The following is a 27,142-nucleotide window of genomic DNA, read 5'->3' on the forward strand; positions in this document are numbered from 1 at the left end:
CTCACAAACAACATCAAGTGTCAGAAACTGCGATCAATATAGCATAAGGTAAAGTAGGAACTCGGGAAAATTTCATGGTCAATGCTATAACCCAACCAGTTTGCATAAGAGGATGGTAAACAGCAAAGAGTATGATAGGATAAATATAGACGGAAGTGAATCATGATAATTACAAATATAGTCAAAAGCACGGGAGAGGTGGTAGCCGGGGCTGCAGGGGCCGAGGCTGCGGGCGCTACACACGGGGCTGCGGGCGCCACGCCAGCCTAGCCACACGGGAGGAAGGAGGAGCTATCGGTGACGGTCCCGGGGCGGCGAAGGCCCGACGAGGCGGAGATCCGACGGTGGCGGCTAGGGTTCCGATGGGGAGCCTGGCACACGGGAGGAAGAGGACGTGAGGAGGAGAGGACGGTGGAAGGGAGGGCAGCGGAGTAAATTCCCTAGGTGGGTTCTACATGTAAGAGGTTAATTTGTAACGGAAGATGAATGAAATAACATGTAGGTAAATAAAAGTTCGTGTGATGGCATAGAGGTATCTACGAACTTTTTAATGGCACATAGCTAACTTTTTTTTTAATGGCTTAGGCGGAAAAGACTCTCGTTTTTTCTTTCTCCCTCGCACGCATAACCGCGCCTCCCTCCCTCCCAAAAGGAGGAAAGGGGAAATGGCCACCAAAACCCCAAACCCCCCGCCGCCGCCGGCGAGCCCTCGCCGGAGCGCGCCGCCGCCGGTCACGATGCTCAGCCCTTCCTTCTCGCGGAACCCTCTGCGCTCCTCCGCCGGCCCCGTCCCGTTCCACTGCGACGAGGAGCGCCCCTGCGTACGAGCCTCCCCCCACCCTTTTCGCATTCTGGCCTGCGTTTCTCCTTTTTCTTCTTCTTCTTTTGCTTGTTATAAGTACTGACGCTTGCCGCCGGCGTGTCCGCGCACAGGTCGAGCTGTTCAACTGGTGGCTGGAGAGGGTGGAAGGGGATGACCGGAAAGTTCGCGTCGCCGGCCACGCGGAAAGGTGAAGCTTTTCTTGATAAAAGAAAGGAGGCTTTTTGTGTGTGTGTGTGTGTGGTTGATGTCTCTCGATCGATAGGCTTCGAGCCACCATTGTGTTTATCCATGCAGGAATCAGCGCGAGCAAGAACCTTTTTTTTTCGATCTCTGTCTTCTTTTCTTTTTCGCATTAATTTCGAAGCAGTTGCTTTCTTTCAAGTTTATTTGATACATGAAGTGGCATGAAGAACTGCTCCCTTGAGCTGGCTTTGGTTGGCAGTGAAGGAGAGGTCATGTGCGCCAAACTAGATGCAGAAATCTGCAATGTGCATATAACATGAATCGTAGAAGTGAAGGTCTGGATAAATTTGAAATGGAGGTGTTGTCCATAGTTATAGGAATCGATCCATCAGGGCATGCATAGAAACATTCCCTACCTGACCACCTGCTGGGTCTTTGTGAAAGGTGTGCCCAGACGATTGTTTGATACTCCAGTCCAAAACATGCTTCAACGTGTGCCTTGTGGTGTTACTCTTGCATTTTAGTTGTCTTGGAGACCATGAAACTGTCGTTGGGTTATGTAGCTCGTTGTTTTGAAACAGATTGAGCATCGTCTTGTAGTCATGATCCTCCTATTTTGGAGTCACCAGTATTCTTTCTCAATTTGTTTCTTGTTTTAAATGCAAATTTCTGGTATTTTAATGAAGTTATTGGTTGCTCATGTATAACAGGGGCCGCAAACTTCATCTATTCACTTCTGCACCTATTGTTAAACGTCATGAAGCTTGTTTTCTTGAAGCTGAAGACAGTGTCATAGTGTTAATTAATGGCCCGCTAGACCTTTCACAAATGCAAAAACATGGATATTCGCTTGAGGTATGCACATTTTTCAGTGTTTCTTGGCTTATGGACCACTTAAATGGACAATGTCACGAGCTGCTCGGCCAAAGACCTGTTTCTCTCATTTGTTCTGTGTATCTATCCTACTGTGTTACTATTTGCTGATAGATAACAGGAATTCATATGATTCAAAAAGTCACGCATTACCTATATTAACTTTGGAAATTTTGTCTGCTTGGTAACTTATTTGAAATTCATGTCCAAAAAGGTTCTACTTCTGTAACTGCAGTTATACATGACATGGTCTTTAATGTGCAAACAATGCAGGTCTGCGAAAAATTCATGGTTGGATTTCCATACTTCTGGGAGAGATACAACTTAGGATCTCAAGCAAGCTCTTGTAAAACTAGCAAGTTACAAGATAGTTCAACTAAGTTTTATTTGGAGAAATTTCAGCTAGGAAACTTTATTGATAAAGTTGGATATTCTTTCATAGCGAGCCTTCTTAACAACGGTACACATTTCTCAGGCGATGCTGGTTCCTTTGAAAATGTTTTCTATTTATCAAATAAAAAACCAAGATTTGAGGAATACGCCTGTGACATTGACATTTCAGCAAAGGAAAATACTACTGCTTTCAATGAAGGCAATGAAGGATCTTCAGCTGTATGTAACAAGGTGGGCAATGGGAAGATAGACTTGATCGTAGAGAGCACTTCGAAAGATAGAGATCATGGCGTGACTTCTACAGAAGAATTTACGAGGGACGAGACTTCTGAACAAGCTGGAAATCAGAATGAATTTATCCATCCAGATGTAGAAGATAAGGAGGCTGCCAGTCATCTTGTCAACTCCGATTCGATTTATGATAAGTCCACTGATAATATGACCTTTGGGATGGGAGATGGAAGTGCCAATGCTGGAAGTTCAGTGGGTCAGGGATCTAAAGAGGTTTTAGCCACTGTGCTACCTGAAAGGGCTAATTTCTCCTCAGACGATTGTTTGGACAATATTCTGCCCATAAGTACATGCAATAGCAATAATTGTGTGGAAAATCAAACTTGCCTGGAAATAGCTCAGCACATAACATTGAATGAGGAGGTTGTACAAAATGAAGATATGTCAACTTCAGTCCATTCAGATGGGGAATCCCTGAGAAATGTGAGCTTTAAACCATTTGTTAGGTTAAAATGTTCAAACCTCATTTAGCTACTTCTTGTACGTATGCAGTTTATGTGCTGATAAGCCCCTATTAGTTTTCCATTCTTTGGTCATTTGTTGATGTTGGAATAGTTTAAACAAACTTCTTGTACTTATGAGACAAGGTTATTTCACAAAGATATTTTAACAAGCATAACAATGCTGCATATAACCTGTAACACTATGATATAAAAATAAATAATCAACACAATGTAGCATCTTTGTGCAAGCAAAGAGGCATCATATTTATGATGTCGAGTTCATATTTAGCATGTTTGTCAGTTGTGTTCCTCATGATACACATGTATAAAAGGCTTGATAACATTTATCTGGAAAAGCAGCCTGCAGGCCCAGCAAAGGAGCAGATATCAAAGTCCAATGTGTTACAGGGTGCTCAAAGATGGCCTAAGAAGCATGTTGGCTCAGCACAGGAGCAAAGACCTGAGCGTTACATGTCACCCGGTGCTACTAGATCGCCAATGATCAGAACTGCAATACCATATGTAAGTATTAATTCACATCCCTTTTATTCTTTAGAAGTTAAAAATTTTAGTACCTGTAACTACTTGAAGAGTTATTGAAGGCAAAACAAGAAAAGGGTAATTGCAAATCTCAGTCATTAGGACTAAATTAAGCATGAACAATCCAAGATTGACACATAATTACAATCTTCAAACTTATTAGCAGCCTAGGTGGTGGGCACCTCCTCTGGCAGTAGACTCTAGATCCTCCACGTATCCTTCAGCAGTGACGTCATCAGCAATATCGCTTTGCTGTTTGACATGTTTTTTCCATTGTGGAAGTAAATATCCAGTATGATATAAAGGCTACTTTAGTAGCTCTACTATATTTATAAATTACCGTGCTATCCTTTTGGGAGATAGTTATGTTAAGCTGTTGGGTTTGAAAATTTGTGGTGATGATTTACCGCTGTTTGTACTATTCAATTAGGGTTGCCAATTCTTTCTGCCCATCTTCTGCATCTGCATGTATTTATCTGCCTACCCTATGTAAATCAGTCTGCATCAGTATGATATATTTTTGCTTTTATATATTTCCCTGTAATATTGTTGGAACATCTCAGGCACATTGTTCTCCTCTTACCCGTGCCAAGGCCAAGTCATCATCAGTTTCAACACCTGAATCTCTCGAACTGAGAAGAACTAGATCAGGTAAAATATACATTTTGCTGCTGGACTCTGTTTATTGAATTATTTATCAATTGCAACTAAATCTAGGGCAATTCTTTTTGCAGGTCGTGTGGTAGTTCCGCCATTGGATCCTGGACGCCAAAGGATTATATATGACAAAGTTAGTCAAGAAACATGAAATCTCTTTGCCATGTGATAAGATCGTCTCCATAATTAGTTTATATATGATTGCTAAAATTAATTAGTGTAGGTTCAGGGGATATTAGCCAAGCGGCATCCAACCTATATGTGATTTGACGCAGTGTGTTCAAACCCTTTGCTCAGTGTATCACTAAATGCTTTCCTTTTGTAGGATGGTTTGGTTTCAGGCGTGGCTGGTTTAGAGTTGCAATCACCTCTCAAAGGTTGATTTATTACTGCTGTTTCTAATTATGTTTTTTTTCCTCAGGAGACTCTGAAACACCATGCTTCGGGGTAAATCATAATGATGTATGATTTTTCTGGCAGGGAGCAAGTCAAGGACTCCTGCGAAGAAGAGAAGGGCTCACTGAGCATCTTCCATAGCCCACGGGTCGCTTATATCCTCTTCGAAAATGTGGGCTCTTTGTCTGCAACATTTTGCCGATCTATCTGGAACTCCTAAGGTCTAGGATGGATGGTACATTCTATATGTATACACCCAGCAGTTTATTTGCAGCTAATTGTCGTTCGATAGCTGATTCTGATCGTAGGCCTTGGTATGGAAGATGTATTGAGGGTTAAAAACGATTGATGCTGCTAGTGCGACTGTTAGTTGCAGCACCTCTTTACCTCCATTGTCGCCACCACTACTAACAAGTTTGTTTTTGCATCACCAGTTGCAGGTGTCTGCTCCTGGTACACCAGTAATATATATATATATCAATATATGTGCTGTCAAATATGAAATTTATTCATGCCTGTCTAGAGGAATTTGTGTTAAATCTTTTTTGTACTACTGTAATGCCTTCATGAAATTGAGTGAATCTCTTGTCCATGGCATGAATTCTGTACGGTGTTGGCTGCGGCTGAATGGAGTATGGAGAAGAGATGCACATCAGCAGCAGCTTATGCATATGTTTCGTGCATTGTTTATTCGAAGAGATTCTATAGTTTGCCATTGGCAAGTGTAGATTCTATTCATCTACTGAACCCCTTTGACAAATATACAAGGGATTTTCTTCACTTTTTCTAATCATTTACAAAATGCGCTGAAAATATGATCGCATGATAGTATTTTCATGGAAAATCTGTTGATTTTATTTGATGGAGAATCTGTTAAATGTCATGTTAATATTCAAAATCTTTACATTTTTGCTCGCTGAGTAAAACGTTTTTTGGAGTTCGATTATGCAGATTTTTAGACGATATTTGCTTCCCCAAAATTGCCAGTTTCATTTTTCTCATATTAAGTCGACTTATGGTAGTTGTAGTTTAAATTAGAATGATGGAAAAGAAAGACCAAAGTGTAATTAATAAGTAGGTATAGTGTGTGGATAGTTAAGAGGTACCAAAGCTATAAAAGCTTCTAATATGTGGTGGATGATAGATAAAGAGATACAAATCAACTTATTTTGAGAGTTGATACAAATCAACTTCTAACATTAAGATACAAATCAACTTCTACAATTACGATAGAGTTCTTTGAGTTTGTTTTTCTTTCATTGTCCTTAAAAATCAGAGTAAATTGTATTCTGTGCTAAGAAAAAATACGTCGGTTTTCAAATTGCACTAGCCTGAGCATACACATCCACTTTGCACTGGTGTTTTCCGTTTAACACCAGAACATGCTATCAATCCTATAGAAACTTCTTTGGAATTTTATAAAATATAAATGAAAGTTCATAAAACATGGTCTAAATGCAACATTCCTAAAGTTCCAATCATATTTTACAATATTTTCCTTCGGTTTTACTCTATCTGTTTCACAATGTAAGATTTTTTAGTCTTACCTAGATTCATATAGATGTTAATAAATTTAGATATATATATAAATTATATATATTTATTAATTGATGAATTTAGACAAGGCTGAAAATCTTACAAGACGAAACGAATGGAGTACGAAGTAACCTAGGGTAAAAGTGAAAATTAATTTGATATACCCCGATGTGAGCTGAAACTTCAGGCTCGAGCCAACCTCAGACCTAATGTAGATAGAGAATTTTTTTATTTTTTAAATCTTTTAATAAATAATTTTATTAGTAAACCTCCGGGATAAATATTTTCACCGTATGAACCTTTTGACCATGTCACCACTGACGAAACGGCTTGCTACGCTATTGGTGGTGGCGTGGCAGCATTATTTTGCCACGCCACCAACAATGGCGTAGGCGTAGCAAGATTGCCACGCCATGCTATGCCGACCAGGTTGCGTGGCAGTGTTGTCTTGCCACGCCGTTAACATTAGCGTTATCAAAAGATTCAGTTTTGAAAAAATTTTGCCCGGTGGTTTAATAATAAAATTAATTGCTAAAAAGGTTTATTTAATAAAAAAATTTCATAGATAGAACTCGAAGATGACATGTTCCAGGACAACTTCTTTCGTAAAAAAATTTTGACTGAACCAATTTTCGTATAAAATGAGATAAATTATAATTAGTCATATTTTAATTATTTTAAACATGAGAAAATGAGTTTATTTGTGGCTCTAAAACAACTGATCCAAGAGGTTAAAAACTAATTCGTGGGTAAGACTTTTATATACATGTTCAATAGATATAAAAACAATAACCGAAAATTAAACTATGATGAAAAAATCCTCTAAATTAGATTTAATTTTAAATTTTGGCTTATAAATATATAAGAAAAGGCAGAGCTCCAAGGAAACAAAACAAAAATCAGGTATTAGTAACCGTTGCGTTTCGTCGGAAGGAAGAGCCTCTCAAACAAATCGTAGCAGGCAGAGGAGAGCTGCCAACCAACCCCAACGGCAACGGGAAACCACCTCCTCCGCTCCCTCCCTCACCGGCGGCGGTACGGCGACCATCTCCTCCCATCCCCCTCGCGGCAAGGCCGCCTCCGAGCTCCGTAGAGAGAGAGAGAGAGAGAGAGGCCCCTCCCTCTCGTCGGGAGCTAAACCCTAGCCGCCGTCCGTCCGAACGAACGGGCGACCAGCCACGGCGCTTGTGCGCGGTACGTACGCTCCTTCTTCCGCTTGCCTCTGTTTACTTTCGTAGCACCCCCCCCCCCCGCGCGCTTTGTTGGCTGGTGGTCGGTAGAGGAATGGAGCACACACACCCCAAACTAGTGTTGGAATTGTGGAGGGGAGTTCTTTCATGTTGATGGAGGATGGGGATGTTTTGGGACCCCCCCCCCCCTCCTTTGATTTGATTTGGAGGGTTCTTGCCACTATACAAGATTGGAATTTTTTTTTTTGGGTCGGGTTGGGTGGACAGAGGAGCGTAGTTCGTGATTTGAAACACATGGGGTTTGCTTTGAGCTGAGATTCTATATGGCATTTTCTTCTGTCAATGTACATTCGTACCAACAAATTTGTGCATAGAAGTTTCTCATCTGACTGTTCTAAAGCAAAATTTCAAAGTTTGTAGCAGTTAATTCAGTCGTTTATACCCTCGAATAGTTATCAGAAAATCTAACGATCTCAATGAGACGATGTTCTTAGCATTGCTCATTCAACTCAATATGGTTGAGGTATAGAACTAGTTGAATTCTCTTTAGACATCTAATTGCAGCTATATATCCGAATTTTTCCTTTAAAAGCACCCACAATATTGAGGATTCTAGGCTTTCACTAAAGATACGAAGTTCTTGTTTTTGGTTACATGTATTTTATTCCAAATTTTATGTTTGAGGAATTCATGAAAGCATGCTTTAACTCTAGTATAATCGAAAAACTGTTATGATGCATCGTTGTATGACATGCATGCAGGTCTGCTTGATCGCTATTCCAGTCACGAGTAACTAGAACAGTTTGTATGCCTGAAAAGCAAATTTGTGGATGTAGTCTCAATCTGGCTCTGTTGTCACCATTGGTCCAGAGAGTGTGTGCAACTCAAGCGTCCTTGGAGAAGTTTGTGGAAGACATCCGCTTGCAACTTATCTCATGGGAAACGTTGTTAACACTGTAAAGAAGCTCTCAGGCAACAATGCTGATGCTATTCCCTTACAGAGATGCTCTTGCTTACCAAATAGGATACCGAGATTAGACAAATATACATTTGATGAGAATGGGAGTTCAGTGACCAGAAAATCTACTTCTGCTATAAATAACCCTATTAATGGACATACGGAGGTGGTTAATGAGGAAATGCACTTGGCTACTGACTGTACCTCTAAATTAGAGTGCAATGGTGATACTTGTACCAACAAAGAAAGAGAAACTCAGAATGAAACTAACCACACTGATTTGAGACAAAATATGGATACAAAATATGGATGCTAATAATTCTGACAATGTTGTTTTAATTTGCAATCAGACTGCTGGTCATATCTCCTATGAATTGGGTGGTGAAAGCAATAGAAGTTCTGGAAGCTTAGCAGGTGTGAATTCTGAAGTTCTTGTTAGTAAAGCACCACCTGAAAAGAGATTATGTACAGGCCATGAGGAAGCCGGGGATTTGGAAAGTACTCCAAATACACGTGTGAGGAAAAGGTCAAGACTGAGCAGGGTTTCTCCTGCAAACAATTTGTTTGATCATGAGGCTTCTGATGACTTCATTTGTAGAGGTCATAATTTAGATTGTAGTCATACTCCTAATTTGCATGATGAGATGGTACCAAATGAAGATAAAATACCTTGTGCTTCTTTAGATGTGAGTGGTTGTGAAAATACCCCTAAAACTTCATCGAAGAGGCGAGTGAACAAGAAAAGAACTAAACATGAGTCATCAAATCAGACAACGGAACTATATGGAAATACTGGAGCTTTAGTTGTAAGTGTAAATTTCTTTCCAGAACTCCCTTTATAATGGGGAAATAGCTCCCTATTCCTATAGGTATTGCTGGTTCATATGGAATCCGTACAAAATTTCTTTTCATGTCTGCCAAACTGCCTGCTAAGGTAACATATGGTTTAACATTCATAGAGTATGTTTGAGGTTGATTTAAGGCATACTTTCTTACATTCGAAACTTACATTTCACAACTTTCAGTAAGTCATCGTATTATTGATCATGCAACTAATAGATAAGATCTAAACTAAATGTTTGATCCCTTTTTCCAAAAGGCAAATACTCTTGTTCTGGACGATATCAAGGGAGTAGGCTTCTGATGACTACCTAATTTAAAAGAGAAATAGATAGCCACACATATAACATATTCAAACAATCAGCAAGATGTGCAAATTCTGGTTTTATGTTTTTTTTGCTTTCTCTTTCAGCCTGCATACTGCCTATAATGAAGTTGCTTATACATTATGAATCCATTTGTGTTTCATGTACATGTATAGTCTCATTTATATGTGAAATATTGCTGCTTCTATTGAACACTTATATAAGCGTTTGTTGAAATTTTAAGGTGATTCAAATTCCACTCACTCGTACTAAGGCTAAGGCCTTATGTCTTGCTACACCTGAATATCTCAGGAGAAGCACTAGATCAGGTGAAAATGTTTGGTCTTTGAATTTCGTTATTTTTAACATTTCATTCATTTACCCAAGAAATGATTTTTTCAGGTCGACTGATAGTTCCACGTTTGGATCCAGGAAGCCAAAACATTATGTATGACATGGTTAGTAATAACATGACTTGAATTGATTGCCCGTCGAATAGTTAAACTGTAAATATTGGACTCTGATGTTAAAATTCTGCTCATTATGTCTTCAGAAACTGTATTTTGAATTGCTTGTGGTGTCTAGCAGGAACCCATGTGCTCCATGAGCTTCTTTCTATGCCGCTTAACCCAAGGCTTTTAATTGGTGTTTTGTGTGGCACCGCAAGGCGACGTTTTTGTTTTTTTTTTGTTTTTCCTTTTTCTTAGTGTGGGTTTGACAGTGCCTTTCCTTTTTTTTTTTCTCTCTTCTTAATGCAATGAATGGCAGTTCTCCTGCTTTCTTTTATATAATGGAACACGTTCTTACATTTCGAGAAGAGTAATATGGGTGAGACTGCAAAAAAATACTTGAAACTTAAAATACAGTCAGTTACTTAGGTTGGCTCAGATTATTTTCCTTTCTTCAATAGACAAACCGTAGAAAACTGACTCCTGTTCCTGGCAAGGCTATTTCAGGACATGTCTGAGTAAACCGTTTTTTACTGTGACTGAGGAAATCTCGACAACTACTTATTAGGCATGCCTTGAACTTTTCTCTCTCACTACTGAATACATAGTTTTGTTCACAGGACGGTTCTATCTTTGGCATAACTAACTTAGAGCTGCCCCAGCTTCAAGGTTTGTTCAGAACTTCAGACATCCTTGCCATTGCACATTCCTTTCCAGTTTCTTGTGCCTGATGATCTGAGCCAAACCTAATGTGATGCTATGCCATCTCTTCTTCCTGCAGGGCCTTACTCGGAGCCACCTTCCAGGAGGAGGAAGAGGCCTCGATGTTCGTCCCCAGGCCACAGGAGATTGCTGCTATTCTGATATGGAGTTTAACCAGCTGAGATAGCTTCAGGAAAAAAAAAATGTATCGTGTGTATAGTATGCTGTTATGTTTTCTCTGCTAGGCTTCGAAATGGATGCTTGCCGGAACGGATGTGCTGCAAATTTAACATCTTGACCATTTAAGAAAATACTTATTTAACAATGTAGCCTACGCAAAACTAATCGCATGAATGTGCCATTTTTTGTCATAGCCAAACCACTCTGATTAGTTCGGGTTGACGAGCCGTCCACCTACCCCCATATTCATGACCATTGGCACCAAGCTGGTGTATCTGATATAGGAACTTACCAATTGCTAATCCTATTTTACTCATCTATTCTCTTAACCTCATCTATTCTTTATTTATCGAGGGGCATCATAATCTTTTCTCCTCGACCTTAATAAATGCTAAATAAGTTACAAATAGTTACATTTTTGGATGAACGAGAAAGTTTCTTACAAAAAATTTATATATATATATATACATATCTATATCTATACTATTATAAAAACGGTAACGATTTCGCCGGGAAATTTTCGTCCGTCCGTGCTGACATCAGCAATACTTCTTGATGACGTCAGCAGCAGCAACGTTGCCAAACTTTTTCTCTTCCGTGTCCACGCGACAACTGCAGTCATATTTTTATGCTCAACAACCAAGTAAGCAATCGTTTGTTGGGACAGTGGAACCAAGTAAGCAATCCTCTTGCAATCTGCAAGTTCCTGGTTCAAATCCCAGGGCAGGCGAGGCGGCGGTTAATTTTTTTTGGCGACTTGATTAACTGCAGCTAGCCGATTAATTAATAAAATTAAGATTTGATTATTGTTTTATATTTTTTATTATTAAATATATCAGACAGTATATTACAAATTTAACACAAAAAATTTGACACATAAATAAATTCTTAAATTAAATCTATATTATTATAAAAAGAGGATGGCTACAGGACGGCATTCCGTCCAAACGGCATGTGAGTGCGGAGATGGGTGGGTGGAGGCACATGCATGCGGAGGCAAACGTGACGGGATACCGTTCTGTAGGTTTTCTCTTATAAAAAACGGTAAAGAATTCTCCTCGGGATTTTCGTCCGTTTGTGCTAACGTCATCCATACGTCAGCTGCAACAGCGATTTCTTTGTTCTTTCTTTACACCCATGCTACTGGGCCGGCTATAGATGGAGAGGCACACAAGCAGACCACTCACGCACGCCGCATATCGCCGTCGCCGCCGCTGGATGTCTCGCTCCCGTCGGACGTCTCGCCGTTGTCCACCCGCGTATGGGTCTCAGCGCGACACCCCAAGAACACACACACGCACGCTTCAATGTGGTAGTTGTGCACGTGCAGACGTCTCCATCGCCTCCTAGCGATCGGTGAAACCTCCACCTCCTCCTTTGGTGCAGCCACCGCCGTCGCCAACAAGCGAGTCTCTCCTGTGCCTCAACGCATCGTCGCGTTTCTCTATGGTCTTCTCATCGGCCTTGCGGCGGTCGCCGTCGCGGTGTCGCACAAAGACCGTGACTCCGGTCTCGGGAGCTCAGTCCATTGGGCCAAGATCCGGACGGCTCCCCGCCCCAACAGGAGGATGATGACCGCCTAGAGCGCAGTAGCCCGTCAAGGCGTACTTCCTCAATTTGCAGAATAACCCTATCAGATGATCAGATCGCCATTAAGGAGCAAAATTATGGAATATTACAATGGCGTTTTAACTTGGGAAAATCAGAGAAAGGAGTCTACTTTGCGTTGCTTTGGAATGACAATAATTTGCCGCGATTCCTAGTCTGGTTGCTGAATGAATCATCATAATCATACGGTGACCAGATGGAGTGGGTGTTGAAGACTAATATCAATCTTGAAGCAGTTATAGATAATGCAACAATTACCGATCATGTTAGTTTTAGTACACTATGAATCATTAACTATGTGACCAATGAAGCAATACGCATGTTACAGGACGACGAGAAACTCTAATTTTATTGCATAACTATCTTTTTTATAACAATTACACCATCGTCTTTTCACTTCTTTTTATAATTATATGCCAAAATTTGAACTTAACCTTAAATTGAAGTTGATTTTTAAGGTTTTTCTTAATCGTACTTTTTTTCAACATTTGTTATTACATAGCTAAAAACAAGTATGTAAAAGTTTTATCACAAAATATTTTTATTTGCACCAAACAATAACCCTTTAATCATCCATAGTTGTATACTCAAAAGTCACCCGTTGCTATGCACATGCATATTGATAATACCTTTATCTATTTAAAAATATGAATTATTTCTATTCATCCATCTGCTATGTTCTCGTGATACGTGCCCAATTAATTACATCAAATCCTACTTAAAAATATTTTTATGAGACTTGACAGCCTATTAAATTATATATACATGTATGTCATATATCTTAATTGAATTTTACATGGAATGATTTTTTATCCCCGTGACGAAGCACGGACATTATGCTAGTGTATATATATATATATATATATATATATATATATATATATATATATATATATATAAAATCTAAAATGGAAATAGACTGTGGGAGCTCACAGCATAAGGCCCGGCCCATGTTCCACCCCAGCCCAGACCGAAAGGCCCAATAGGGCCCACAAGCGGCTTCCCATGAAACCCTCCGTTAAACCCTTCTCTCTCTTCGGCTACCCCCTTTCCAAAAGAGAGAGAGAGAGAGAGAAAGAGAGAGAAAACTCGTTCCCCTCTCCTCCACCGGCGGCAATGGCGACCCAACCCCGACCACCCGCCGACGTAGCGCCGCCGCCGGCGGTCCCCGCCGTGTCCTACCTTCAGGCCTGCGTAAGACCCGTCCCTCCCTCTCGTGAGCGCGTTGGGCGCGGGCTTGGTGGGCTCACCGTGCTGCTCTTCCCTCCGCGTGTGTGTGTGTGTGTCGGCTAGGTCGAGCTCCGCGACTGGTGGATGCAGAGGGTGGAAGGGGAGGAAGGCAAGGTCCGCGTCGTCGGCTCCGACACCACGACGTGAGCCGCTCTCTTCGCTTCGCTTCGCGTCCCTTCCCTTCCCTTCCCTTCCCTCCCTCTGTATGTTCCGGCTACTGCAATCTCTGCCGCGAGTAGTGCGGTCGATTTCTTGTTTAGTGGCGCTCGCTAATGAAATCTTTGGGGTTTAGGGGTTGCAGGATGCTCGCTACGGGAGATTTGGTATTTTGCCACTCGAAGAAATGGCTTCGATTATCTTCCAGTAGTCACCTGCCTGCCTCCATAGAGTTTTGCGTTTTCGTCGAAAATTTGGTTTAGGTAATTATTTAGTGGCGTTAGTGAAGGTTATCATCAAAGTACCTCGCGTTCATTGCATTTTTAACATTGTTTGTACATAAACGTGTGTGTGAGAGATAATGAGGATGTGTGAAGTGGCAACTTAATAGGAACAGGCAAGCTATATGGAAAAAAATTGTCGATGGGGTTCATAACGAAGTTTCTAGGTGCTTGGTTTAGGGTAATTTGTGGTTGTTGTGCTGTGTTGTACTGTAATTTGAAATCTAGTTACTTAGGGGAATGTTTACTAAATCGAGTATGATTTTTTTATTTGAATACAAACAGAAATGCTTCAAGCCCTTGCACCCAAAATAAATATGAAGGGACTAATTCTGTGTCTCTTTGAAATTTTATTCTAGATAGTTGCTTCATTTCTCTAAGTTCTGTTATAATATTATCTGTGGATTTGTTTTTTGTTTTTGCCAAATACCTCCAGGTGCTTGCGTAACATTTATCCTGTCCTGCTAGTGTTTCTCATCTTTTGGGTTGTAACTTGTAACAACAGGATTACTATCTTCTGTAAACACAATATTAAACCACTTGCAGTTTTTTTGTGGATCAACAAACACTTTTTATTGACAAATTGGTCACTCTGTCAACAGGAGTCGAGCTTGTCGAAAATTCACTTCTGCTTCCATTAAAACACGGCATGCTAATGGTGATATTGAGACTGCAGATAGTGTCATTATAATGACGGTAGGCCCACCGGACATTTCTAAAATGCATCAGAATGGATTTCCTCATGAGGTATTGGTTTCTGTCTTGATTTTTTCTCTGGAGAAGAGTGCAGAGGGAGGAGGGGCTTGACCTCTCCCAACTAGGGTTTCACTTACCGCGTAAACCGCCAAAACCGCGGTACCGCGCTCTCGTGGATCCCGCACGGAAACCGCAAAAACCATAAAAACCGTGATAAATTTGAATCCAAAAAATTTGAATTTACACTCGCGCGGTTTTCGCGGCTTACCGTGCGGTTTCGCGCAGTAACCGCGGTAAGTAATTGCTGAAACAGCGCATGAAAACTGCGGTAGCCGTGGTTTCCCGCGCGGTTTTTGCGGCCGAAACCGCGGTTACCGCGAGGAGACCGCGGGTGTAATATCAAATGCAAAAGACTTTAAAAAATCTAAAAAAAATACATAAAAAATAGGAAAAATATTTTGTGACTATATTTATGACATAGGAAAAATATGATATGTTATAGGGAAAACAAGAAAATTTTCACGGGTCCTTTTCTAAATTTTTGATATTGCAACATACAAATATACACCGTCATATCATCCTTCACCAAATCATTCACAACAATAACAAGTAACAACAACTTTATTTTCATTGCTGCGTCACAACTATATCTACTATCCATTATTATGAATAAAACTATTATGTATGTACTAACATGCACGTATAATTTTTCTCCACACATATTTTTTATATATCCATCGATATATATTTATATTTCAACATAATGTACCCTAGTGTCTAGTGTAAATTAATAGTGTGTCAACACAAAATATTCTTAACCATCTTCCTATGAAATATTATTTGCAATAGGCTATTTTTTAATTTTGTTTCCCGAAATTCTCGTGTTGTCTCATATACCCCATCAAATTCATGCAGGTGTCAAAATACTTTATGCTCGGTTTTCCTGTTGAATGGGAGAAATATATTAATGCAAGCATGTCCGAGATGAACGATCAGCCACAGTCTCCACTAAAATCGACTGAATATTATATAGAGAAGTTTTTGCAGGGAAACTTAAAGTATTCAATGGGACTTTTTGCATGGGATTATCTCAACACATCTGAGAGGTCTACAAGTGATACAGACAGATTTCCTAGCCAAAGGCATTCTAATTCTTCCAATAGAAGACATAACTTTGAGGACTATGCCTTTGTGCAGTATCAGGAATCAAGTGCAGGACCTTCTGTAGATACAGCAAAGAATGCTAGGAATCAGGTAGAGCAAGATGCAGATATTCAACAGGAAAATATGCACAGGTATTCAAGTGAGCAGCAAATTGTTACTCATTCAAATGAGTCTGCTTTAATTAATAATTGTACAAATGAAGTATCCTCTGGCTTAGAAGATTGGGAAACACCAAAATGTGGAAAAGCATCAACATGTCAAGGGACTAAAGATGCATTAGATATTACAACTGAAGGGATGAATCCACAGCTTGGAGTTAATCAAGGCTCAGAAGACAATACAGTCAGGCGATTACGGAATGGTAAAGTGTTTGGAATGTCAAGTAGTGCTTCCTTAAAGAAGGTGGTCTGTAAGAGGGGTCGGATGCAAGTCAAAACATTCTTAGAGAAGATTATACCAATTGAAGATGTCACACATCCCGCAGATCTGATTTCTCGTGAGAAGGTATGTTGAGTTTTGCTCCTTGAAGGAAAATATAGAGAACAGCTAATTAAATGCAAATTATTTAAGATTTAATTTTGCTTTTTTCCTCAATGCTTTGTACAACTTGGTATTCACCCTCTACGTTAAATATTTTATTATTTTCATGTAATGATCTACTTGTATATGTATAGAGTGATGTTCATTCACCCTCTGTTATAATTTGACTGATGAAATGCCGCTGCTTAAATAAATATAGATATAGCTAAGCTGCATGTTATTTCATATCTTATAAATCCATGTGATAATAATGGTGTACTCCTTTAGACATTTTTTATACGAAAAAATTAGCAGTTCATCATTGAAATTGGTGGCTATTTGATTTCATTGTTCTTGACAAAATATTGAAGGTTTAGTATAAAATAAAATATTGATGTACACTACCAGTATATTGATAATGATTGGATTCTCATCTGTTAATTTAACCTTGCTATGTTATGCAGACTGCTGAACCAAAATGTTTTACTATTAAAGTTGTTCAGTTTGATAGCACGTTATTTTACCTCTTATTGGACTTCCATGTCATTGATGTTCATATGTTTCTTTTCTAATGTACACAGTATGAGATATGCAACATTTTCTGTTCCAAGCCAAGTTGGTTAACCACATAATTTTTGTAATGTATAGACTAATATACATAGTTTCTGTTAAGTTCTGTGAATGGTGAAATAACTTAAAAGCTGTGATCTCTAGGCAAGAGAAACTATATTTGTATATTAAGTTCATAATTACATAAGCAATGCTTTATTTATATCCATGGCATGATTCTACGGTTTCAATGAACAGTTGATCACATAGCTTCATATGTTCTATTTCTCTCTCTCTGAATATTAAACAGCATTCAAATAATCTATGGATGACTAGTTCCTTTGAAGTCACCATTCTGCAACCTGTACATATATAGTTTGATCTTATATTATATGTTAGTGCCACTTTAACCAAGTGAAGCAATTGTAAGTTACACCTTTTTTTTTATTATTATTTTGTCTTTTGGTTTTATTTGTCTCAAGACCTGCTAGCATCTCATCTTCCATCAAAGCTTTGTTTGCCTTTTTTCTGTGTAATTTAATTTAATGAGGATGCATTAGCCTAGTAACCTGTAACATGCCAACTTTTTGTATGGCACCTATGAACCTTTTAGTTTTTTCCATACACGTTCAGGGTGAAATGTTCTCAGCCAATCATGTTGTTTTGTTGAGAGGCTTTTTTCCTTTTTTTTTTACCTTCTGCTGCATCTTTACTAAATCTCGTAAGATGTCACTCATTGTCAGGTTGGCTCAGTTGCTGTGTCCATGTCCGCTAAACTGCAAATACATGATTCTCCCCGTAAAGGTTAGTTAAATGAATTGCCTGATTTGTTATCTCCTCTATACCATCCAAACATTGAGTTGTCAGCTTGCAATTACATTTTCTGTCATGGTAATTAGGAGCTCACTGCCATGTTACTTGGACAAAATGAAACCTGGAAGCATTTCCGGTCATCTTCGCAATTCATCTTTGTTTCTTAATGTGGGAAAATAAAAGGGAATCTGGAAACACTTTTCAGTTAAGAAACTGTGTTCAAGACTTTGTTTCTTCTTGAAAAGAGAAACTTACATGAAAAACACACGTTGACAGGACCAGGACGACCGTCGAAGCGTGGAAAGAGGAAGAGGTCTTGAGCATTCTGCCTGAAAATCGGCGGTACTTTTTTATTGCAGTAGTGGCTTAATGTTTGATTCAGTATTGAGAACGCTACCAGGTCCAGACGTAAGTGCAGAACGAATGGGATAATGTTCTGTATAACCAGTGGGTTCTTTTGCAAGCACCAACTTGTTTGTATCTAGATTAGTACCGGATGGCTGAAACATGTACATAATCAGCAGCAGCGTTCTTCCTCCGACACTTCTGTAGTAGGTTGACTAAGGGTGCGATTAGATTCCAAAAATTTTTGGAATAAATATTACGTCAGACGTTTGATCAGATGCTTGAAGAGGTTTTCGGATACAAATGAAACAACAAATTATGGATTTCGCCAATAAACTACGAGACGAATCTTTTAAGCCTAATTAATCCATCATTAGTATATGTTGGTTACTGTAGCACTTATGTAATCTTGGCTTAATTAGGCTCAGAAGATTTTTTTCACGATTTCTCTCATAATTATATAATTAGTTTTTTTATTTATATTTAATGTTTTATTTATGTGTCCAAATAGATATGATGCTTTTGGAACTGCGGAACTAAGCAGGGCCTAAGATGAAGATGGATGCAGAACAGCGTTGTGTAATGTGCCGCTGACACTTTAAGCTACGTTGAAATGCCATCATGAATCATATATGTGCTGTTGCTCTGTGCTTTCGGCAAAGTTATTTCACTAATTTCCTCATGTTTCTTATACCTAAGCTTGTTTCTTTTGTTGATATTTGATAGAAGATAATTTAATTTTTGTGGTAGCTATTTAATAGTATAAATAATGGGATTATGTACTATAAAGCTGGAAAAAAATTCTACTTTACAATTTGTAAGGTGATGAATTCCTGTATAAAAACCTTTTGTAAAAAAAAAGAGAATGTTTATTGTTTTGGGAAGCATGCGTATAAAAACCAAGGAAAAAAAGCTGAGATTAATTTGGAAAAAAAGAAGACAACCCTAATTGCTGGATTTATCCAGGGAAATATTATTTTGAAGATTTTCCCGTAAACATATGACTATGTTCAGATTTGGCACTTAATGCTGATACAGTTGTCTAAAAATGAGCTTAAATTTGGGAAGCAAAATGTCTATGGACAACTTACATTGAAAATAGTACATTGGTTTGGTTTTGACCTCTCAGCTATAGAAACGTTTACTTTTGGGTTCATTCTGTTTTTATTATATAAGCCAAATCAATGCGTAGGAAGGAATAAAAAAACCAACACTCGATGATTGAAACGGTATATTTCCGAATGAAAAATAATTTATGAATAAAAATGTTATGTACGCATTTCTAGCGATCTATAGGCCAATGCTGCAAATAAACTTCGGTGAAAAAAAACTTAAAATCAACTCGAAATTTAAGGTTGAAAATTCAAATTTTGATTTATAAGCATAAGCCAACAGATGGGTGTTTAGAGAATATAGTGAGTATTTATTTAGTTTTATTTTATATATTCATCGAGGATAACCTTTAGGATGAATGAGCACACGTAGAAATAGGATTACTATAGATAAGATGGGTGATATGGGCACAATTAATCGTTCAACGAGATGTGAGCCTTCGTGGGGACGGACTAGAGGGATGTGGAGGCGGCGGTAGATGTAAATGTGAAAAGACCGATAAGGATGATTGGTTGATCTTGACGGAGCCATTGCCCACAACAAAGGCAAGAAACTCTCCAACCACTTTTGTTAGTTGATTTTAGTGTTTACCCCAACAGTCTTCTTATGTATATATTCTCTAAAATATTGTAGATCCTATATGTCAGTCTTATCTTTTTTCTTGCCCCACTAACCGACCTACCCTAGATACAATCATAAGAGAGTGTTGGGGAGGATGACCTAGATACGAGACACAACAAAGCTGTCACCGTCGGCAGTTGCACCACCCAGACATTGTTGTTGTTGGCAGGTGTACAGTAGAGACAACGCATTAGCCAATGATAGAGTGACGGTGGTGTGAAGGTAGATGCAGGATAGCTAGCGAAGGATCAACATTGTCCTAGAGGCAATGGCGTGTCGCTAGTGACCGACCAATAGTGGTGCGAGATGTACCGTCTGGTCACGCCCTGAGTTTTTACCCTAGCCTAAAATTAATTAAATAATACACTAAAAAATTGTTTAATTAAAGTTCAAGAGAAAACAGTGTATAAATTTAATTAAACTAATTGGAAGCTTTTTGGAATATTCTAAAATGTCCCGAAAGCATTTTAAATGATTAACACGATTTAAATTTAAATTTCAGAGAATAAAATTTGCTCAAATAACTTAATAAAAATCGGCAAAATCTTTTTTTCTTTTTCCCTCCCTCCTTTTTTCTTTTTCCCTTCTTTCCCTTCCCTCCTTATCCTTTCCTTTTTTTATTTCCCTTCTCCCGGTCATTCGTCTGTTCTTTGTTTAGCCGTATGTTTTCGTTTTCGAGCCGAAATCTGAGTTTCACTTGTGTTTCTAGCCCAAAAGGCCACATGCCTATCTTCCCCTCTCCCCACATGCGCCCTCAATCCTCTCCCTGGCCGCACTCCCCCTTCCCCCCTCCCCTTTGTGCGATCTTGTTAACGCCAGATTTTGGTAAATTACCGTTATGGATTGAAGCACAATTAAAGACCGAATTGGACGAAAAAGGATGAATCAGTTGGAGGCAGGAGATTGGAAACGGCATGGATGCAGTCGATAGAGTCCGAATCGGATAGGAATTAGAGTCTGATTGGGCCCAGGGTGTAGAGATAGGTTCGGTGTTAGCTGTGAGTTCATGTAGATTAAGTAGTCTTTATCTTAGAGTTTATTTAGGATTTTCGTATTTAATTAAAGTCCAGGTACAACAAGTTGGTTAGCAACGGATTCTTATCCGGTTAGGTTAGTTAGATCCAGGATATAAATATTTGTCCCGGGGTCATTGTAAATCATCTTCAAATCAATCAAATTCGACGAATCACCACAAAACATTCGACTTTCCTGGACTTTCGGCGCAGGGTTTGTCAGCTTCGCAATGTAAGTCCGTGCCTGTCAAAACCCGTCGATCAACTAGAATAGGACTATCTCGGTTAAGTCCGATTCTCCTGCCTGGTTGATCGGCGGGCTGAGTTCTGCTATTGCTTTAATCTATTCTAGTTTAAAGTAGTAGTAGTTCTCGATCAAGTCCTAGCGAGTTCTTCTGTTTGATTTGCTAACGTGATTTCCATTGATTGGATTCTGTCTTGGTTCGGTCCGATCAATCTAGTTGATCGGGTTCATATTATCAGATTGGATTGAATGCTCATGAGGGTTTCTCGCTGGAGTTCTCGCCAGCATTACCCTAAGTAATTTGTTGATTTATTTATTAAATCAATCTTCATATTTCTATGATCATATTGTACTAGATTGCATACTGTCTCGGTTAGGTCTGATCTATGTGTATTTGGTACGATCTGCTTATAGAGGTTTGTCTGATCAGCGGGGAGTAATAAGTAGGTTGATAGATTACGTCGGTTCACTATCCTGTTATTCGCATGCCACAATGATTAGTTGATCTCACGTATGATTATATTTAGGTCTATACTGTCTTGATTGGGTTCGATCTTCTAGAACTAGTGTAAGCATATGTGTAGTTAATTACTATTGTTTTATACTAGTAATTGGTATTGTATTACGGTTTATGCTGAATTCTACATTTAGTCTCCTATCGGCTGTCGATTTTACGTGTGATAAGTGCTAAATTGGTCTGATCGGCTGATTAATCTTAAAACTATCTCGGTTGAGTCTGATCTTTTAAGATTAATCAGTTGGTTAGTCTGTTTGGTGTTTATCATGCTTCTGACTCAGCCGATTGAGCATATTTACACCTAGTATCATGAAATTCCTATAAAGCCGATTGTCTAATTCATCGGCTAGGGTCCTGGGACAATGTCGGCTATCCGCTCGATGGCGATTTCAGGGTTAACTCACTTAACTGTTCTCCATGATATATCTTGTCAGTTGCAGGATCAAACTGACTGGCACGCCCAGTGATTCTAAGAATTAGGTCCTGCACTAGAGTGGTCTAAGATTAACTCTTAGACCTACGTGTGTGACCGTTGTTGTTATTTTCAGCGTCAACATATCTCCCACCACTCCCTGTGTGCGTGCATCCCTCATCTCCACAGCCGTGTGTGCCACCAACTCTCCCCCTCACCATCGCCGGCCAAGCCCCTGCCTGGCCGTCTCCTCCTATCGCCGCCGGTTCAAGTCGCCATTGCCCGAATCCCCAAGCGATCAGCACCCCGGCCGTCCGTAGCCCTAAGCCCCTGCTGTTGCTGTACCGCCCCTATTCAGCATAGCATCAAACCGCTGGCAGCCCTACTACTCCCTGGTCATAGCAACCGTTCATCGATTTTTTTCCATCGAATCTCAGGTTTGCATACGTTTTACTCATGTGAATCAATCTATTTTTGATCTACCGTGTAATTATTTAGGCTTTCTAATCTATTAGCTAGCGCGAGATCCATCTACAGTGCAGAGTTCAATTTCGTACACGTAGATTGGTTTTACGTTAAAGTTGTTAAGTTTCAGTTTAGCGAATCAATAAATCTTGATTTAACAGATCGTTAGACCATGTCGTTGTTCTGCTTATAGTTCACAGGTTCGCCTTTTGGGTCTGATTCGTCATGCGAATCTCTTATCCGTGCACGTTTTGGTTCTTTTTTGCGAATACATGTTCTGTTTGTGATTTTCCGAGACGCCGCTGTTAACGCCAGATTTTGGTAAATAGCCGTTATGGATTAATGCACGATTGAAGACTGAATCGGACAGGAAAAGGGCTATCGGACGGAAGAATAAACGGAACACAGATCGAGTTCAGCCGATAGAGTCCGGACCAGATAAGAATTGGAGTTCGATTGGGCCTGGATGGTTATAGATAGATTCGAAACCGATCGCAATATGTGTAACTTAGCTTTACCCATAGCTTAGAGTTTGTTTAGGATTTTATATCTAATTAGAGTCGATGTGTAATAGGTTAGTTATGGATCCGTATCCGGTTAGGTTAGTTAATTTCTGGGATATAAATAGGGTATCTTGCAGCTTTGTAAAGGCAACAATTAGTTCAATCAAAATACTTTCGGCGCATCGTCAACTTTCGACAAGAGCGAGCTCTCGGCGCGAGGTTTGTCAGCTTCGCGATGTAGTTCGTATCTGTCAACCTGTCGATCGGCTAGAACATGACTATCTCGATTTAGTTCGATCTCTGGTCTAGTTGGTCGACGGTCTATCTGAGGCTTATTATTACTTTGATCTGTTCTTGGTTTGAAGTAGTGATAGGTTCTTGATCAAGTTCTCGTGAGTTCTTTATGCGATCCATCGATATGAACCTATTTAGCTTGATTCTGCCTCGGTTTAGTTTGATCAATCTGGTTTGCTGGATTTGTATTACTAGATTGGATCACGTACTCATGAGGGCTTATCGCTAGAGTTTTAGCCAGCATTATCTTAAGGAATCCATCGGCTTATTTATTAAGCTTGTAGATCTTCACATTTTCTATAGTTATATCAAGCTCGACTGCATACTGTCTCGGTTTGGTCCGATCTGCATATAGAAACGTGTCCGGTCTGCTAAGTTTAGTAGGCAGGTTGATGGATTATGTTGGTTTGGTATTTAATTACTTGTATATTGCAATATTACACTGATTCCATGCATTTGGTTATGTTTAGGTCTGAACTGTCTTGGTTTAGTATGATCTTCTAGTTCTAACGTGAGCATGTATGTGTTTGGTTATTTTTTGTTTTTGTACTAGTAATTAACATAGCAATCCGGTTTTACTTTGAATTACATGCTTAGTGTCTTATCGGCTGCTGACTGCATGTGCGGTAAGCGCTAGATCGGTCCAATTGGCAGACTAATCTTAAAATTGTCTTAGTTAAGCCTGATCTTTTAAGCTAAGTTAGTTGATTGAATTATTTGATGGTTATCCTACTCATAATTCATCTGATAGGATATATTTTTATATATTATCATGAAATTTTTGTAAAGCCGATTATCTAGCACATCGGCTAGAGTCCTGAAGAAGTATCGGCTATCCGGCTGATAGCAGTTTAGGTTTAATTGCCTTCCATGTTTATATTTTGTCAGTTACATGATCAAACTGACTGACACACCCAGTCTTTTGAGAATTTAGGTTCTGCAAAAAAAACGTTCTGACAAGTGATTCCCAGGCCTTCATGTGTATCATATGGATCACATTTTTGACATCAAAAGCCACCTCTCTGCGTAGCCGCGCCGCCTGTTTGCCTGAGTCGAATCATCGCTCGTTGTTCTCACGCGTGCATCACGCCGAGCCGCTGCTCTGCCCTATGCCACACTGCGTCCCATGTGCCACGCCGCCGCGCCGCGTCCCGTGTGCCACGCCGCCGCATCTATCAACGCGCCGCCGCGTCGCACTGCCGGTCTCCTCAGCGTCGCGGAGCGTCGTCTCCTCCCTTGCGCAACCGTCACTGCCCGCCGCGTGTGCTCACCCGCAGCCGCCGCCAACGCCCAAGTCGCCCCGGCGCAACGGTCGAGCGCAATCGCCGGGCGCCGCTTTCCCCGCATCCGCCGCATGTTGCGCGCGCCCGCCGCCAACCACCTCCCCGCGAGCGCCGCCGCCTCCTGCTCCTATTTAACCCTCCCCGTCAGCCGCGCCGTCGTCCTCCTTCGCCTCTCTCTCTCGCCTGCCTTCCGCCGCCGCCGGAGAACGCCGCTCGTCCGTGCCTCTCCCGCCAGCTCAACCGCGCCGATCTCCTCCGCCGAGCGTCGGCATCGGTCTTCGCCGCCGTCGGGCGCCATCCTCGACATCACACCTTCATCTCGTCGAGCTGCAGCCGCCATCCAGCGCCGCCGGTGATCCCCGTTTTCCCTTCCTCCTTCCTCTCTCTCTCCCGTCGCCTTCACGCATGAGTCGCGCTGTCGTGACGACGCCCACCTACCGCCTGCCGCCTTCTCCTCCTTCCCCATCCTCTCGCGTCAACGTCTTGCTTCGCCGCCTTCTCCTCCTTCCCTTCCTCCTTCCTCTCTCTCTCTCTCTCTCTCTCTCTCTCTCTCTCTCTCTCTCCCGCAGCCTTTAGGCCGAGTTCTTTCTCCCCTCCTTACTAGATTTTAAACGTGCCCGCTGCTAAACGGTATATTTTTTACGAAATTTTCTATAGGGAAGTTATTTCAAAATATAATATTAATATCTTTATGTTTTTTATAACTAAGAGTTAATTAATTATGTGTCAATCTATTATTACATTTTTCACACCGGATAATATAACCCTAGCCGAATGCAGCCTGATTCATGTTCTTGATTTTGTTCTAAAACAATTTGTTTTCTCTCACTTTTTTCTGGATACTAATTCATGTTCTTGATTATTTTACTCCCTAACACATTCGCCAATATTTGCTCTGAATACTTATACTAATTTATGTTCATGATTTTCTTTTTTCACCCCTAACGGATTCAGAGTTGGGGACAATAAATTGGCGGACGTCTGCCATCCCCGTCCTTTTACCTTTGCTTAAGTCAAGATTTGAATTTTTAACCCTAAATTTAAATTTAGAGTAGATTTTTGGTTTTTTTATCGTAGGTTATTTTTCAGCCTTGACTTTTAGAACACTAAAACCACACATATAGATTTTTGGGTTAATTAGATTCATGCCACTACAAATATGCTAGTTTAGAAAAATATCATTATAATTCAACTATTTATAAACATGGCACTACAATTGGCACTACAATTAGACTAAAATTGCTCTTATGCCACTCTGTACATCTGAGTAGGTATTTTACTCATTTGTTGTGTACTGTATTTATGTATAGACTAAATAACCCTAGGGAAAATTCCCAATCTCAGAACGAGGACGACGGAGCTAAGACCGGAGCAGAGGAAGGTGAGGCGGGAGGGCGACAAGCTGGGGACGTGGCGAGCGAGGAGGTCGGCTGGCGGGGCGACGGCGACAGACGGTCGGTCGCTCGGCCGGCATGGCGACGGGCAGAGTCGACGGCGGTCATCGCAGCGACGAGGACGGCGGGTGGCCGGCACGGCGATGGGCCCAACGATGGCAGGTGGTCGGCCGGCTAGCGCGGCGATGGGCCGAGTCGATGACAGTCGAGGTGACGACGATGGATTCAACGGCAGCGGCCGGCTGGCCATAGCAGCAATGACGTGGCCAGCCAGCCAACGCGGAGACGAGAACGGCAGGTGGCCAGCGCGGCGACGGCGCGACGACGAGGGAGGCCAGCCGGCGCAATGACGACGTAGAAACGAGGGCGGTGGGCGGGCGTTGCGGCGACGGCTGTCAGTTTGGCGACGGGGGCGATCGGATTCAATGGCGCCAGAGACAAGAACAACGGGTGGCCGATGTGGATGGCGGAGTACACAACGACGGCCGGCTGGCCGACGCGGCGACGACGCGACGACGAGGAAGGCCAGCCGGCGCGATGACGACGTAGAGACGAGGGCGGGCGGCGGCTAGCGCGGCGACGATGGTCAGTTTGGTGACGGCGGCGGCCGATGGATGCAACGATGATGAGGGCGGCCGGCCGTTGCGGCGACGGCGCAAAGATGAGGCTGGCGAAGGCGTGTCGTACAGTGACGAGAGAAAATATAAAGCTAGGGCATTTTAGGTTATATGGTAATATATTGGTCCGCCATGTGGGTCCAAGTGTCCAACAACCTTAAAAGTGTATAAAATGGCATGTCTATGATTGAGTGATAATTGTGATAGCATATTTATAAATAGTTGAATTATAATGATATTTTTCTAATTAAGTATATTTGTAATGACATTGATCTTATTAACCCTAGAGTTTTAGTAGTAGAGTTTTTTTTAGAAATTCTAAGTGACAGTATCACGTCGGTACGGGATGAATTAAGATGACCCTTTAATTACCAGGTCCTGCTTATTGGCGAGGATGAGGATATGCTGTTGAGCATGAGGGGTCATCGATGTTACATTAATTATACCGTTTATACGGTATACCGTATGGTAGTACTTCTCTTTTTTTTTCCGTTTTTTGATTTTACTTTCTTGATTTTTTTTGTTACGAGAAATAATGCCCTTGCG

General features: G+C 40.8%; 2 protein-coding genes and 1 pseudogene across 3 annotated transcripts; all 3 read left to right on the plus strand.

Annotated features, from left to right (window-relative positions):
• Positions 1-212: 212 nt before the first annotated feature.
• On the plus strand, positions 213-5,290 carry LOC102699399. The gene is made up of 9 exons (XM_040522952.1): positions 213-821; positions 934-1,010; positions 1,717-1,861; positions 2,153-2,986; positions 3,367-3,528; positions 4,110-4,197; positions 4,281-4,336; positions 4,529-4,580; positions 4,684-5,290. The coding sequence occupies exons 1-9, from the start codon at positions 666-668 to the stop codon at positions 4,725-4,727; spliced, it is 1,614 nt and encodes a 537-aa protein (XP_040378886.1). The 5' UTR covers positions 213-665; the 3' UTR covers positions 4,728-5,290.
• A 1,793-nt stretch (positions 5,291-7,083) lies between these two features.
• Positions 7,084-10,993, plus strand: LOC102703204 (annotated as a pseudogene).
• A 2,677-nt stretch (positions 10,994-13,670) lies between these two features.
• Positions 13,671-18,959, plus strand: LOC102699681. 2 transcript variants are annotated; one of them, XR_001550060.1, is made up of 6 exons: positions 13,671-13,740; positions 14,637-14,781; positions 15,646-16,398; positions 17,706-17,766; positions 17,862-17,979; positions 18,052-18,470. XR_001550060.1 is itself a non-coding variant. In XM_015836387.1 (6 exons), the coding sequence occupies exons 1-5, from the start codon at positions 13,682-13,684 to the stop codon at positions 18,093-18,095; spliced, it is 1,062 nt and encodes a 353-aa protein (XP_015691873.1). In that variant the 5' UTR covers positions 13,671-13,681; the 3' UTR covers positions 18,096-18,117; positions 18,632-18,959. The 2 variants fall into 2 exon arrangements, 1 of the variants encoding a protein (XP_015691873.1); XM_015836387.1 differs by lacking the exon at positions 17,862-17,979 and adding an exon at positions 18,632-18,959 and having other exon boundaries at positions 18,052-18,117.
• The last annotated feature ends 8,183 nt before the right edge of the window (positions 18,960-27,142 follow it).

This window comes from Oryza brachyantha, chromosome 4 (assembly GCF_000231095.2).
Source record: "Oryza brachyantha chromosome 4, ObraRS2, whole genome shotgun sequence".
In the NCBI taxonomy this organism is placed as follows: domain Eukaryota; kingdom Viridiplantae; phylum Streptophyta; class Magnoliopsida; order Poales; family Poaceae; genus Oryza; species Oryza brachyantha.

Excerpts from the sequence above, each read along its gene's own strand:
- LOC102699681 (XM_015836387.1), top strand. The coding sequence starts at position 13,682 with ATGCAGAGGGTGGAAGGGGAGGAAGGCAAGGTCCGCGTCGTCGGCTCC. Across the intron at positions 13,741-14,636 it reads GTCGGCTCCGACACCACGAC|GAGTCGAGCTTGTCGAAAAT; the intron begins GTGAGCCGCTCT and ends CTCTGTCAACAG. Across the intron at positions 14,782-15,645 it reads AGAATGGATTTCCTCATGAG|GTGTCAAAATACTTTATGCT; the intron begins GTATTGGTTTCT and ends AAATTCATGCAG.
- LOC102699399 (XM_040522952.1), top strand. The coding sequence starts at position 666 with ATGGCCACCAAAACCCCAAACCCCCCGCCGCCGCCGGCGAGCCCTCGC. Across the intron at positions 2,987-3,366 it reads ATGGGGAATCCCTGAGAAAT|CCTGCAGGCCCAGCAAAGGA; the intron begins GTGAGCTTTAAA and ends CTGGAAAAGCAG. Across the intron at positions 4,337-4,528 it reads AAAGGATTATATATGACAAA|GATGGTTTGGTTTCAGGCGT; the intron begins GTTAGTCAAGAA and ends TTCCTTTTGTAG.